General features: G+C 45.0%; 1 protein-coding gene across 7 annotated transcripts in view; it reads right to left on the bottom strand.

The window, feature by feature from the left end:
- Window positions 1-1415: 1415 nt before the first annotated feature.
- Window positions 1416-15756, bottom strand: part of MSH3 (mutS homolog 3) — a 190369-nt gene continuing 176028 nt past the window's right edge. For 3 of the 7 annotated variants that reach the window (XM_073344373.2, XM_078852790.1, XM_073344377.2), the window contains 3 exons: window positions 12640-12814; window positions 9723-9880; window positions 1836-1929 (listed from right to left, as the gene is read on the bottom strand). In XM_073344373.2, the coding sequence (XP_073200474.1) occupies window positions 1919-1929; window positions 9723-9880; window positions 12640-12814 (344 nt within the window). In that variant the 3' untranslated portion in view covers window positions 1836-1918. The other 4 variants (XM_073344375.2, XM_073344376.2, XM_073344374.2 and 1 more) reach the window with 4 other exon arrangements.

Genomic DNA, 15756 nt, shown 5'->3' with positions numbered 1-15756 from the left:
TCTTCAGCTGATCCTGTTTCAAAGATGAGCTATTTGTCCATGCTGTTATGCAACACATGTAGCTTCCTTGTGGACTTCTTTATCCAAACCTAGGTAAACATTCCAGTCTGGAAGTGATAAGTGCATGAACTATTGTAACAAGTGTTTGTGAGGAAGGGATGGGATCTCCTTGTTAGCCAGAGATGAGGGGAGAAGCTTATGCTGACTGCTGCTATTTGAGTATCCAGAGTCAGAAATGCTTCTGTAATATCTTTAGAGGATGCTTTATAAGCTGCAGAATGATTGCACACTGAAAAAAATCTTTCACGAATAAGGTTGACAGTTGCTTCTAAACGTAAAAAAAAATATTTGTGCAGCTTGGGATTGTATTAGTTCTTTACGCTGTAAAAGCCATAACGTTCATTGGCAAGATGATACAATTTCAGTCATTTTAAGATACATTTAAAATGCATTACTTAGGGAAAAAAACTGCATTACTTAGGGAAAAAAAATGATTTTTTATTCTTGTGAATATAATCAGGCAGGTTCTCGTCAGCGGTTTCCTCAATAAAATGACAAAATGCATTTTGTTCTCTCCCCTGTAACAAATGTCCAAAATAATAAGATGTTTAACAAAACGAGTGGAGATTTATAGAAATAAAATAGTTCTATACATTATGATAAACATTAATTTTACTAAATCTTAAACGTATGAACTTTACCTGGATTAGGCACTTCATTTTCATAGCAGCGATACTTTTTTTTTCCTTTTTCTTTTTAAGAGTGACACCAACAAAAATCACATTTCCATCTGCAAGCTTATGCTTGTCCGAGAAACATCTAACATCACTTCAACCAAAAAAAACTTACAGTCAGTGGGATTTTATGGATTGCTACTTTCATAGTTGTGGTTGCTCCCTCACTGCCTTACACATTAACATGCTGGTATCACTCACACACACACACTGCCCTGGGAGAAAGTTCAGATGTAGTCTTTTTACTGACTCTGCTAGGGAGTTCCAGTAGCAGCAGTAAAGCTGAAGTCGAAACTGAAGAGGCAACAGACCACTGTGAGCACAGAGAGGAAAAGCGAGCTTAAGAACATTTGGTGCTGGTGCTCTTCAAGCCTGCTGATAACACCTTTATAAGCACGAGCAGCGGAACAGAAATCCCCTCATCTCTGCACCCAATGCATATTTTTCCTAAAAATTTTAATGTTTAATTTTAAACGTTGTTTAAAGGGTGATTTACCAGAATCTTTATTTTTTAAAATTGGCCAATATAAAAATAATCAAGTTGACAAAGTCCTTTATATTACTGAATCAAAGGTAAATATGAAATAATATAATGTGTGAATGTGAAGAGCCGCATATCACTAAATCAAAAACAATGAATGAACAGCTGAATTAAAATTTCCCAGTATAAGACACACAAAATATTTAATTTTTTTCAGAAATCAAAGTACAATAATCTTTAAAGCCATTATTTTATTTTTAATAAAATGATTTTCTAACAATTTACAAACATAATTATTCATATTTTCTAATCACACTGTAAACTTTATCAAATGCAACTAGTTGCCTTGCACTTATTTATTTTTTTAATAAACTAAGGGGTAGGGTAGAGAAATTCCATAAAATGAGCCTGCCTTTAAAAATTAAGTATGGAATATATTATAATGTTCCTTATTTTCAAAAGGTAACCCCCCAATAGATATACGGTCCACTTAACGTATATGAAATTGCACATTGTTCAAATACTTTACCCTGTACAGTAGTATATTTTGAATTGCTCATTGTTTGTTAATTACTACAGTCTTCAAAAAGGAAGGATCTGAAGCATTAAAAATGATCTAATCATTCATCTCCAGTTTCACACACACTACTCCATTTTTGTAGTTCCTGGGAATCATTTATATTCCATATTTTGGCAAAAGATTTTAGCCTTTTTCTGAAAAACAAAACCACAAAAATCAAAATAAGGACGTATTTAAATTTCCAAATACATCAATTAGCCACTGAAAACACTGAAACTGTTTTAAAATATTTTGCATGCAGTAAAAAAGGATCGGGACTTATGAGCTCAAAGTAAAATCTTCCAGTAAGTCAAAACACTGTGCTAACAGTGCCCACTGTAAATATGTGGGTAAAATTTTCTACAATATACATTCAATATTTTTGGTCACTATGATAGGCTCATGAAATCCAACAAATTCTCTTCATGAGGCTGCTAAGGTACAGAAAGCAACAAACAAATGGAACTAAAGTCTGAGCACAATGTAAGTCAATGAAGAGAAATAGGAAAGTGGTTTACATAGATAAGAATATTAAAAACAATACCAACATTCATTTAATAGCAGTACTACAAGTATATATTTCAGCAATGGAAGAGACGAAGAAATTTGAGATATATTCTCATAATTTGTAAGTAAATGTGCATATCCAATTCCTTTTTTTAATTTTTGAGGCCCAAGAAAGATAGCGTGTCAGAGAAACTAAGTAGCAGCAAGATATTTAAAATGAGTGAGAATGTATTTCTGATATTTCACGTGAATATGAAAAGCTAGTGAAGTGCTCAGATATATCCAATTAATGTCCCCATATAACATGCAATGAGGTACAGAAAAAAATTGACAAGTCAGCCTGGCCTTGCAGGTCTAGTGGTAGCACAATATATTGCTATGTAAGGATCCAGTTTTGATCCTCAAGATCGTGTCCACATTTCCAGATGGGAAGCAGCTGAAAGCATACTAAATTCCAGTGGGAAGGAACCACTTCTTGTCAACTGCCCGTGATCCTATCTGGCAAGAGTCATGTTAACAGAAGAAGATGCATCTACCAGTAAATAATAGATGCATATTATCTAACTGACCACACTGCACTATTTTAAGAAACCTTTCTATCCCAAAAATATGAGTGCTTTTCCTTTTTTTTTGAACATTTCATTTTAAAATGTAAACATTCACAATATTCAATATTACTATTAGAACCTTGTTGGGTATTTTTTTTGTCAGAAAATGCTGATTCATCTAAAGGTCGCAATTTTGTTCTGATGTAGAATGGGGAAATTTTGAAATCTCAAAAATCATCATAGGACAGGAAAACCATCTCCTATCAGCCCAATAACGCTTTTGTCTTTGACAAAGAGTATATCACAAAGTAATGCTGCAGATCAAAGAAATGGGGATATTTCAACAGGAAAGGTTTCTCAACTCAGACCAATAATTGGAACCTGGGTCTCTCACATCCCAGGTGTATGCCCTAACCATTAGGATATAGAGTGAGTTGCTTTCTTTTTCTGGCCCAATTAATATTTAATTATACAAGGGAAACAGATCCAACAGAAGATACTGAGATACACCCATTCTAGAATAGCCAGCAGTCTGGTGGGTCAGGACACCTGCCCAGGAAATCTCAAAAATGTTCATGGAATAGGAAAACCATTTCCCATGCAGTACTAATTACTATCAGTCCAACAAAGCTTTTGTACCTGACAAACAGCGTATCACAAATTATTGCTGCAGATTAAAGAAATGGGGATATTGTAGCAAATCAGCAATTTTTTAATAATTCTAAGAGTCAGAAATATAAAGCAACAAAACTAATTATTATTAAAATAGTTAAAGTCAAATTCCTTGGGTAAAAGCATCTGCAAAACACTCTGATATTAGTAAGATTATAAAACTGAAATTAATGGCATGAATAGATATATCTGTAAGAAAATGTTTTTATCAAAAAGTAAAAACTGGAAGAAAGAATTAGGCACTATACAGATGGAAAACTTCTTATGGTATGCAATCAAATGATGTTTGATAGTTTTGGACTAGATAACATACACATTACTTTAAGCCCCAGATTCTTGAAGGAAACATGAATAAAAGGATGTTATCTGCAAAGTATATGCAAGAGGTCTACACCATAGTGCGAGGTGAACGTGTGCACCGAAGACCACCTGGCAGCCCTACAAATGTCCTGGATGGGGACATGGGCCATGAAGGCAGCTGACAAGCCCTGCGCCCGAGTCGAGTGTGCCCTCACAGTGGGCAGCGGGGGAACCCCTGCCAGCTCATAACAGGAACAGATGCACGAAGTGATCTGCTTAGAAAGCTGCTGAGTGGAAATCAGCTGACCCTTCGCATGCTCAGCCAGGCGACGAACAGTTGTGAAGACTTTCTGAACGGCTTGGTCCACTCGAGATAGGAAGCCAGAGCTCGCCTCACGTCGAGTGTGTAGAGATGGCGTTCCTCAGTAGTGGCATGAGGCTTGGGGCAGAGGACTGGCAGAAAAATGTCTTGACCCATGTGGTAGGTGGAGACCACCTTCGGGAGGAAGGCGGGGTGTGGGCAGAGCTGGACCTTGTCCTTATGAAAAACCACATACAGCGGTTTGGAGGTTAAGGCCTTGAGCTCTGAGACCCACCGGGCCGACGTGATAGCTACCAGGAAGGCCACCTTCCATGAGAGGTGAGACCAGGAATACGTGGCCAGTGGTTCAAACGGGGCCCCCATGAGACGAGCCAGCACCAGGTTTAGGTCTCACTGTGGAACCAGGGGCTTGGAATATGGGTAGAGATGGTCCAAACCCTTAAGGAACTGGCCGGTCAAGCATGGGAAAACAGTGTGCCTTTGCACCGGGGGATGAAAGGCCGATATAGCCGCCAAGTGTACCCTGACTGACGAGGGCGCCAGTCCCTGGGGCTTCAGGTGGAGGAGGTAATCAAGGATAAGCTGGATTGGGGCGGCCGTCAGGGAAACACCCTGCCTGCTGCCCATCTCGAAAACCGAGACCACTTCGCCACATAGGAGCGGCGAGTGGAGGGCCATCTACTTTCGAGGAGGATGTGCTGAACCTGTTCCGAGCATGTCCTTTCCTCACCACCTAGCCACTGAGCAGCCACGCCGTGAGGTAAAGCGTTGCTAGGTTGGGATGGAGAAGGCAGCCCTGATCCTGAGAGAGCAGATCCGGGCGGAGCGGCAACTGCCATGGCGGAGCTATAGCCAGCCCCGAGAGGGTCCCATACCAGTGCTGCCTAGGCCATGCAGGGGCAACGAGAAGGACCCTGGCTTTGTCCATCTTTATTTTCTCCAGGACCTTGCTGATCAGAGGGAACGGGGGAAAAGCGTAGAGGAGCTGGCCTGACCAGAACAGGGTAAAGGCATTGGAGACAGCGCCCGTCCCTAGGCCCCCCCCCGGAGCAGAACTGGGGGCACTGTCGGTTCTGCCTGGTCGCAAATAGGTCCACCTGGGGAGTACCCCACCCTCAGAAGAGCTGGTGAGCCACTTCCGGGTGTAGAGACCACTCGTGCTCAGAGGAAAAATTCCTGCTCAAGCAATCCGCCCTGACATTCTAGGCGCCCAGCAGGTGGAAGGCTTCTAGGTAGATGTTGTGGGCTATTCAGAAGTCCCACAGACTGAGAGCTTCGTGGCAGAGGATCGGACCCTGCCTTGCCTGTTGATATACAACATCAAGGCCATGTTGTCTGTGAGGACCCTGACTACCTTGCTCTCCAGGTGCGAGCAGAAGGTCATACACACCAGTCGCACTGCCCTGAGTTCCTTGGTGTTTATATGAAAGGGTAGGGCTTGTAGAGACCACAGGCCTTGGGTCTGAAAGTTCCCCACTTGGGCCCCCCAACCCAGGTCTGACGTGTCGGACTCCACCTCCAACAATGGGGCCCTGTTCCTGAACGGGACCCCTTGGAGCATGTTGTTTTGGGCAGACCACCACCACAGGGAGGTGATCACTGAGTTTGGCACGGTGAGGACTTTGTCCATTCTGGGAGAACTGCGAGGCCAGCCAGAGCTGGAGGGGCCTCATTCTGAGTCTGGCGTGATTGTGTGCACATATGTGCACGCAGACATGTGACTCAGCAGTTGCAGGCAAGCCCTGCCTGTAACCACTGGGAACCTTGTGACTGAGTCTATGAGCCCTTTCAGGGTCTCAAACCTGCCTGGTGGGAGAGGCCCTGGCTGACGTTGCATCCAGTAGCGCCCCAATAAACCCTGTGCATTGGACCAGGACTAATGTGGACTTGGTGTTGTTTGTCAACAGGCCCAGGGTAGTACATGTGGACAGGAGGAGCGCCACATGATCCCTCACCTGTGACCAGGAGGTGCCTTTGACTAGCCAGTCGTCCAGATACGGGACCCCCTGGCATCTGAGGTAGGCCGCTACCACCGCCACACACTTTGTAAAGACCCTGGGGGCAGTGGACAGACCAAATGGTAAGACCGTGAATTGATAGTGACTCTGTTCCACCATGAAACAGAGAAAGCGTCTGTGCCCCTTGAATATGTGGATGTGGAGGTATGTGTCCTGTAGATCGAGGGCAGCGTACCAGTCCCCTGGATTCAAGGAGGGGATGATGGAGGCCAGGGAAACCATACGGAACTTGAGTTTCCCCATGTGGTGGTTCCGGCCTTGCAGGTCCATGATGGGCCTGAGCCCGCCTTTGGGATAAGGAAATACCAGGAGTAAAACCCCTTGCCCAGGAACTCCTTGGGTACTGCCTCTATAGCTCCTAGGTCCAGGAGCCGCCCCACCTCCTGCTTGAGCAGAGCCTTGTGAGAGGGGTCCCCCAGGAGGGATGGGGGCGGAGGGTGGTTGGGTGGGGAGGAGGTAAACTGAAGGGTGTAACCCCAGGAGATGGTGTTGAGGACCCATCGGTCCAAGGTGAGCCGCGACCATTCTGGGAGGAAAGCACACAACCAATTGGAGAAAAGGAGCTTTACTGGGGGAAGGTCCCTGCTGAGAATTGGCAGGGTACCCCCGAGCATCCTGTCAAAAATGCCCTTTGCCCATCTGCCTGACCTTAGAAGACCCAGGCTGGAGGGCAGGCCAGGATTGCTGTTGCAGGTGCTTTCTATAGTCCCGCTGCTTTTTGTGGGCAGCTTCGTACTTTGGGAGGGAAACCTGGGCAGAAGCCTGCTGCAGCTTGAAACTTGGGTTTTGCTGGAGGAGAGACATAGAGGCCCAAGGTCTGGAGGATCGTGTGGGAGTCTTTCATGCCATGCAGCCTTGTGTCTGTTTCCTCAGCAAACAGAGCCTTCCCGTCGAAAGGGAGATCCTGCATTGACGACTGCGCTTTGCTGGAGAGCCCAGAGAGCAGAAGCCATGACGCCCATCTCATGGACACCGCTGAGGCCATGGACTGTGCGGCCGTGTCTGCTGCATCTGAAGTAGCCTGCAGGGATGCCCTTGCGGCCACCGCCCCTTCCTCCACAAGCACCTTAAACTCCTCCTTATTGCGCTCCTGAAGGGAGTCCTCAAACTTGGGGAGGGATTCCCAGAGGTTAAATTCGTAGCAACGCAGGAGAGCCTGATGGTTTGCTACTCGTAGCTGAAAGCTTGACAACGAATAAACTTTTTTCCCAAAAGTACCCAGCCTCCGAGAGTCTTTGCTCTTGGGGGTCGGGGCTGGTTGCCCCTGCCCCTCTCTGTGGTTGACTGACTTGACCACCAAGGAGCTGGGCGCCGGGTGGGTATACAGATACTCGTGTCCCTTCGTGGGTACAAAGTACTTGCGCTCCGCCTTTTTAGAGATGGGAGCCAATGAGCTTGGTGTTTGCAACAGGGCATTTGAAATTCTTGCCACTCTTTCATGGAGCGGCAAGGCCACCCTGCCCGGCGCTGAAGGGGACAGCACATTGAACAGGGAGTCTGAGGGCTCTTCCATCTCCTCAGCCTGGAGGTGGAGGCTCGCTGCCACTTTTAGGAGGTCTTGGTGAGCCTGGTAGTCCTCCTGCAGGATGGAGGGGGGTGGGGCCACAATCAGCTCCTCCAGACAGGGGGAAGCTCTTGCGGTGCTTTGCGTGTCATCCAGCACCAGAGGATCCAACACCTGGTCAGACTCCGGGCACGATACCGAGGATATGGGTCCCCCTGACCTTTTTTCTGGCAGTCGACAGATGGACGCCGACAGTGCTTCCGAGGCCCCGGCCACCGAGTGAGCCCTCACCAGGGGCTGCGCCGGAGGCCACGGTGCCCACTGGTACCACTGGGCTGGCCACGACACTTGGTGCCATTGCACTTGCTAAGGCACCGGTGGGGCTGGCTGTTAGGGCTGGCTAGCTTGATCTGTAGACGGGTGGCTGTGAGTCCCGGTTGGACGGCACCCATCCAGACAGTCTGGCTGGCATTGAGGGCGATCCACATGGATTGAGCCCTGAACAGTTGCTAGGCAGTGATCGGGAATGTTCCCTGAACCGAGACCGGTACCAGACCAGTGGCGACTGTGGTGATCCCAGTGACGGCTTGCCTCTGGAGCGTGGGGCCGACATCAGTGGAGCTCCGGGCACCAGCATGGACATGACTTCCCTGGCTGCCTGAAGGGCTTTGGGTGTAGATGGCATCCGTACATCCAGAGAGGCTACTCCACTCAATGTGAGTCGGAGGCCTAGAGCCCGATGGGGATCCAGGACTACCTGACATGGGCCTAACCTCTGTCCCAGACTTCCCTCGGTGCTGTTGCGAAAATGGAGTCTTTCTGGTCTTCTTGGAGTGCCCCGTGGACGGGGAGCAGTGCCGACTGCATGATGGTACTGGAGGGTCTCCGCATACCGATGCCGCAGTGCTGGGTACCGGTTCGGAGCGGTGCTGGGGTCGGGGGCCAGTGCTGACTCCGTCAGGATGGCCCGGAGCCTAATGTCCCTTTCTTTTTTGGTCTGGGGCTTGAAAGACTTGCAGATCTTGCACCTTTTGCCGATATAGGTTTCTCCCAAGCAGTACAGACAATCCACTTGCGGGTCGCTCCTTGGCATAGAGTGCCTACAAGAGCTGAATGACAAAGCCTGGGATGCGGGGCATGCTCCGGCCCAGGCTCGATGACTAACTACACTAACTGAATTAGCTGACTACAGGTACTGCTGAACAAACAAAGAGTTCTGGGGACGAGCTGCAGCAAAGCTGGAGCTGAGCAGTTCTGAAGCACCTTCACTGGCAGCAAGAAGGAACTGAGGGTGAGAGGAGAGCAGCTGCCCCTTATACCGCACTAGGCAGGCACTACTCCAGGGGTCGTGGGGGGGGGGGGTTGAATGCTCTCCCCTACGGGTACTGCTAGGGGAAAAACTACCGGCACCGGTGCACATGGCGAGCACGCATACCTATTGTGGAATAGACATGAGCAATCACTTGAAGAAGAACACTTCATTCCAGAAGGAAAGACCTAAAACTTTTCATAATAAACAATGCTTGCGACATTTTCTGAAGAACTCTGTTGTCCCTATTGTTTTCAGCAGGACTTTTTACATTTAGCAGGGAAATAGTTTCGAGTCAAGGAGGTGCCTTTTGCCGTCACTATGTAATTCTATAAAGATTAGGCAGAGTTGTAAACTGTTGAAAATCACTATTTTCTGTCTGTGGCTCCCACAGTTGAGCTTGGTTTTGGCAACATCCCAAAATCTCACAACATTATGGCAGTGTACACGCAGTGCCCTATTGTGTCACTTCAACATTTATAGTTAGGACAAAATCCGAACAGGTAAATGGATTATCTGGATGTTGCTGCTCATTTAAGTACTTCTTTGCTTAGGGAGATGGGTATTGCATCAGAAAGCAGGAGGCTCTGAGTTCACGAATCACTTCTACTGACTACTGCCGCTAATTCTGTACCCTTCACAATTCTTATTAAGCAAAACCTCATACCGCAAGGAAAGTTTTCACAAGCTTGGAGCAGAACCCTGATCTCTAATATGGGAACTCAACTCCGATCTACTTAGCCACATTGCCTCTCAGAAAGAACCTACCATGATTTTCTCTCTGTCTAGGTTGTCTGTAAAAGAGGCCACTCATATATTTCAGTTTCTTGTGTTGTTGTCTAGTGGCTGGTGGACATAAGATAACAGCCTTTTCCTGCTGACAGCTAGCATAGTTAGTTCTGTAGTTCAGGTGGTAGGATGCTGTGCTGTGCAGGAGTAAAGAAGGCACACAATTCAAATCTTAGTGATGATTCCTGGTGAGGAGTTTACTACAGTTGCAGACAAATAAATTTTCTTTTGCTTTTTCCCTTTTTAAAAAACTACATATAAAAAGCTATCTTAAAAGAATGACTATGGAAGCTTAATTATAAGAACTGTAAAATTCAGACAAGCCAGAATTAATACCTACTCAACTAAGATTAGGTTATAACGCTGCCTTAGCTAGTTTAAATGGTCTTCTCTTTGCAGAGTAATTTTTAAATGACTTTAGAACCTCACACAGCAGACGATAGAATTAAGACATTTATGAGCAACTTGAGGTTTTACTTTTGAATTATGAACCATATAATACTGACAAGTGTAAATTACTGCATAATTTTTCTTCAACTCTTTATATATCCTCTATGTAGATATTAAGGTTTTATTGTTCTGGTCTTAAAACATGACAGGATAAGAATTGGCTTTAAGCTCTGTACACTGCTTAGCTTCAAAGGAATTTTTTGTACCCCAAAATAATTAGGGCCTAAAAAATTGCCCTGGAAATCCTTCTACCTATATTATTTATGATAATCAGAAAGAGCTTAATCTATATTACAATGCTAAGAGCTGGTTTGATTTGACATTTCAGATGAGACTCAGAAAAAATCATTAAAGTTAGTAGAAGTCATTTTACAGTGCAGATCTATTATGTACAAACCAACAACATAAACAGAAGAATCCTTACAGATGTCAACATTTTATGAGTCTTTAAATCAGATGTAGAAATAAGTATTTACAGTACCTATCTGTACTTTTGACTAACCTGTTTACATACAGTTGTTAAAATGTTATAAGGTTGATAAGAAATTATGCCAATTAATACACTAGAGAATCATCCCTCACCCATTGTATAAATCAGCCCGACTGGAGCACCCTGTAGTGGCAGACTACAGCAGAAACGGTATGCCTTTCTCAGTTTCCCTGCTCGAGAGGCCACAGTAACTCCATGTCAGACTTTTTGCTTCAGTCACACCCTACTCTAGAGCCAGTGGTATTACCAAATAGTGCAAAACAGTTGATAACAAAAGACCCCGAACATAGTCCATTTATCACCCCCCTGCAGATAGTCCTTAAAATCACACATTTTCTTGTCCATCTACATAGCACATCAAATTCTAGCATCTTCCAACACACCTGGGCTCCTTATCAGTCCTTTTCTGTCTCTCTCCCAGGATAGCCATCCCAGCCCTTCCAACTTGAGCATAACCCCACTCTTCCCAGTGGGGACCTCCACAGACCCTCTGCTGGAAGATCATCCTCACTGTTCCCCTAGGGCCCTTCTCAAGCATGAAGACATCAATGTGTAAGCCCCTTTGCAGCTCCCCATGACCTTCAGCCCTCTCCAGCCCTGGCTCTTTGGGCTGAGGAAGTCAGCCAACAAACCTCTCTTGCTATTCTCCTGCCTTCAGCCTTCCCCCAGGAACCATGTACAACAGTGATACTCAGACCTCAGTGGTTCAGGAGCCAAATTAGCAATCAACATTACCCAAAAGAGCCACAGTAGTGTGAATTAATTGTTACACTTTCTTTCTTTCTCCTTCTCTATAAAATTCTCACAGCAAAATGACTGACCAAGTATTATATTTTATCAACTACAATTGGTTAATAACATAGTAATTGGCTGGTTAATAATTAAATCACACAGTGTTTTAATATCTATATTAAAGATATAGCAAAGAGCCACAGGAGATACATTAAAGAGCCACTTCGGCTCTCGAGCCTCAGTCTGAGTAGCACTGATGTACAGTTTCCTTCAGGAACCTCCCAGTCTCCTGGGCTTTGGCAGCTCTCACCTGCCAATATCTCCCTCCCAGGCAGTTCTCACCTGTCCTTCACCTGACCAACTCCTCCACTGTCTCAGTCTCTTTCCATTTATATGGCCCAGATGCCTTCTCTTAAGCCTAATTGGGAAGCAGATGATTAATCACAGGTACACTGGCTTCTTCTTTCTTAAAGGGTCAGTGTCACCCTGTGACACCTACATTATGCACAGTTTATGTATAAGCACATATCTGAAGTTCGATATCAGTAAAAAACATTAAAATCCCTAAATTTCTGGAAAATGTAAAGTTTTGAGGTTTATCAAAGCTAATACAAACATATATTCTTAATTAAATCAGAAACAAAGCTCTCCAGGTTTTTCTCTATTTTTATAAATAGCTAGCAACTCTAAAGTCTTAAGTAAATAAGTTGAAATTATTTTCTAAATTAAAAATATCTGGGCTAAGCATTTTAAGACATCAACTAATCTTTTTAGTATGTATTAATAAATAAAGAATTATGTAAATAGACATCACATTTATATTTATTTTCTTCCTGAAGAAAAAGTAAAAATAAGTTTTAGAGGAACAAATTAGCTTCCTAAAAGTTGCTGTAAAAGATTCAAAATTGTTGCTGCCTACACTAGTTCATATCTAAAAAAACCAAACATACATACCACATATTTTAGGTAGTTTAAACCTTTGATAGGGTGACTAAATATAAACTAATTTCAATTATTTAATTTAGAAAGCTTTGACTAAAAAAGGATAGCATGATTTCATACACTTTTTCAGGAGCTGTTTTCATTTTATCTTAATTAAGTATTTAAGTGTGTCTGGTATAACTCTTACTGCTCTTTTTGATACCCCATTTACTGGGAAAAGCTCCCCTACTCACATCTGAAGGTTTCATTACAAACAGAAGAATGCATCACAATTATTCTGACCTTTTCATATTCACTAATCCCTCAAGCTCCTTTGATTTGTGAGCTGCCTTCTTTAAGATTTCTTCAGGAACATCTGCTAATTTAGCAACATTTAGTCCATAACTCCTTGCAGCAACTCCTCTAGTTATTTGATAAAGAAAAGTGATAAATTCAGGATTCTCTTCATCTTCAGATCCTAGAGAATAAGAAAAAAAATCACTATTGTATCAACAAAACTTCTGCAGATTAAGTTGACAGAACAACATATTATCTACATAATTCATGCATCTTCCTTAATAACCATACCCTACGAGGAACATTAAGCCAAAAAAGATGGATTATCTCAAGTGCCAAAATGTTTCCTAGCTCTCCAGTATACTTTGCATAGCCCCTTTCCAATGGCTTAATTCTCATTTGGGGCCTGATCATTGAGAAGCTGTGTGTGTGGAGAAGCTACCGAACTGGGCCTTCTCTCTTTGTAAGGCTGGCAAGGTTACTGACACTAGTTTAGGCTATGTTTATACTGGACACCACTGCTGGCGACATGTAGGATATGTGTAAGTATGCATCACAATGAAAAGGGGGCTTCATCCTACTGTGGTATATCTCTACATCAGAGGCGGGCAAACTATAGCGTGCAGGACAGTCCTGCCCAACCCTTGAGCTCCCAGCTGGAGAGGCTAGCTCCCGGCCCCTCCCACACTGTCCTCCCTCCCCCACAACCTCAGCTTGCTGCGTCACCAGCACTCCGGCCTGGGCAGCACGCCGAGCAGCATGGCATGACTGGCTCCGGCTGGGCAGCGGGGCTGCGAGCTACTCCTCCTCTGAGCAGCATGGTAAGGGGGCGCGGAGGGGTTGGGTAAGGGGCAGGGAGTCCTGGGGGGCAGTCAGGGGATGGGGAACGGGGGGGGGGGTTGGATAGGCATGGGAGTCCCGCAGGGCCTGTCAGGGGGCAGGGGTGTGGATAGGGGTCAAGGCAGTCAGGGGACAGGGGGTGGGGGGCAGTTAGGGGTGGGGATCCTGGGAGGGGGCGGTCAGGGGACAAGGAGCAGGGGGATTGGGTGAGTTGGGGGTTTTGAGGGGGGCAGTCAGGAGGCAGTAAGTGGGAGCCAGGTTATTTGGGGAGGCACAGCCTTCCCTATCTGGCCCTCCACACAGTTTTGCAACCCCAATGTGGCCCTCAGGCCAAAAAGTTTGTCCACCCCTGCTCTACACACCTCAGTGAAAGGCTGTGGTGGGGGAATGCATTTGGGAAAGGCTCCGGTGGCAGGGACCTGCCAGAGTCTTTCTTCTGCCTTCACTCTGCCAGAGCCTCTCCTCACTGCGAGAGTCCTTTTTCTGTGGCTAAGGCCTTGTCTATACTAAAGGGAAAAGTTGATCTAAGCTACGCAATTTGAGTTACATGACTAGCGTAACTCAAATCGACATAGCTTAGATCTGCTTACGGCGGGGTGATCTTCTCTATCAGGTGGAGTACAGGAGTCGATGGGAGAGGGATTGGTGGTCAATTTAGCGGGTCTTCTCTAGACCCACTAAATTTACCGCTGATGCATTGATTGCCGCAGTGTTGATCCTCTGATAAGTGTAGACAAGCCCTGAGAAAGGCTCTAGTAGCTCCCTGTGGCAGGGAGAGCCTCAAACAGGGTGAAGCAGTGGGACTCTGCACTGCTAAAAACAGCAGTGTAGACAGGAGGTGGCAACGCTCGGGCATGTATACAGTGGTGTATAATATGTACCCTAAAGGTTCATATGTATCTTTACTCTACTCACCTAAGTAGCGCCTTACTGGCTACACTTTTATATATACCCGTGTTAGTGGGATGTGCAGTGTATGTACTCTGCATGCTGCCGTAAGTAGTGAGCAGGATAGACATACCCTTAGTGTACAGTTTAAATATATAAAACTAACTAGTTCTCCAGAACCATAATATCCTGTCTCTCCAATATTCCTGAACAGACACGGAGGAGTGGAGAAAGTGCCAGAACCTGTGCACGCAGGGGCTCTGCACACCCAGCACACCAAAAGGCTCTCTGGTCACCAGTGAGATAGGTGCCCGGGCTTGATTTGAGGAAGAGTAGAGGGTGGGGATGGTGGAAATAAAATTACAGTTGGAAGTTACAGATAAGGGTTGTCTTCCCAAGCCTCAGGTGGGAGCACAAGAATCATCATGGCTATTGCAACCATGATGATTCCCTTCCTCTGTCCTTGTGAAGATCTCCAGCACATACCCCACAGACCCCCAATCATTGCCATTCAATCATTCCTCTTTTCTTTGGAAAACAGGGGGTGCTCTCAGTGGTGAAGTCAGGTTGACTCAGTCTTTGAGTGCTGTTTTGAACTCAGTGCCATGGCTTCAAGCCTGTGGAGTTGGCCTCTGCTATCCCAAAACATGACAAAGAAGGGGGCCCAGCAACAAAGCAGGAGAGATTTAACAGAGCTAAAACAAAATATTTAACAAAATAAAGGCTAAGCCAAGTGAAAACTTTGCAAAATATACCAAAAAGTCTAACTCTGTTGAAGTTATTCAAACCTGAAGATAACGAACAAAAGAAAGAGATAAGGGTAGTAACTGACACCGTGGAGCTCCTGCTCAGAGCCTATGGTAGTGGGTGTGGAGTGGGAAGGGGGCGGGAGGGGAGAGACAGAACTGCACCCCTTATATGTCCTCAGGAAACAGAGCATAAAAATACAGGCAGGGTGCATGCTCAGACCAACTAACACGGCTATCTAGAAAGGTAAGAAGAGGAAAAATTTAATATTAATTTTCTTCTCATCTCATTAACATAATGAGACTATCGCATCAGCCTGATAACCAGACCATAACATTTAAATATTGATTTTTTGTGAATGAAATAGTTTGATGATCAGGCAGGTAATTCCCTTCATTAGGAATGCCAGCGTAAGTATGACATCATAAAAAACATCAGCCAATTAGAGCATGACTTCAAACAATCAATCAGTGTTCAAAATGCGTATGTCCTTGTTTCCTGTCATTTAAATAAAACATAAAACTAAAGGTCAAATTCTACCCGTTATATGTTGGTTGATGGCTCCCACTGAAAGAAATGAGAGTTATGTGCATATATGCCAGTGCAAGTTTTTGAAGTAATTACAATTATTTGAGCACATTTTTTAAA

The sequence above is a fragment of the Lepidochelys kempii genome, chromosome 5, assembly GCF_965140285.1.
Source record: "Lepidochelys kempii isolate rLepKem1 chromosome 5, rLepKem1.hap1, whole genome shotgun sequence".
Classification (NCBI taxonomy): Eukaryota; Metazoa; Chordata; order Testudines; family Cheloniidae; genus Lepidochelys; species Lepidochelys kempii.
Note: the sequence above shows the minus strand (reverse complement) of the source record. Positions and strands in the feature narration are given on the sequence as shown.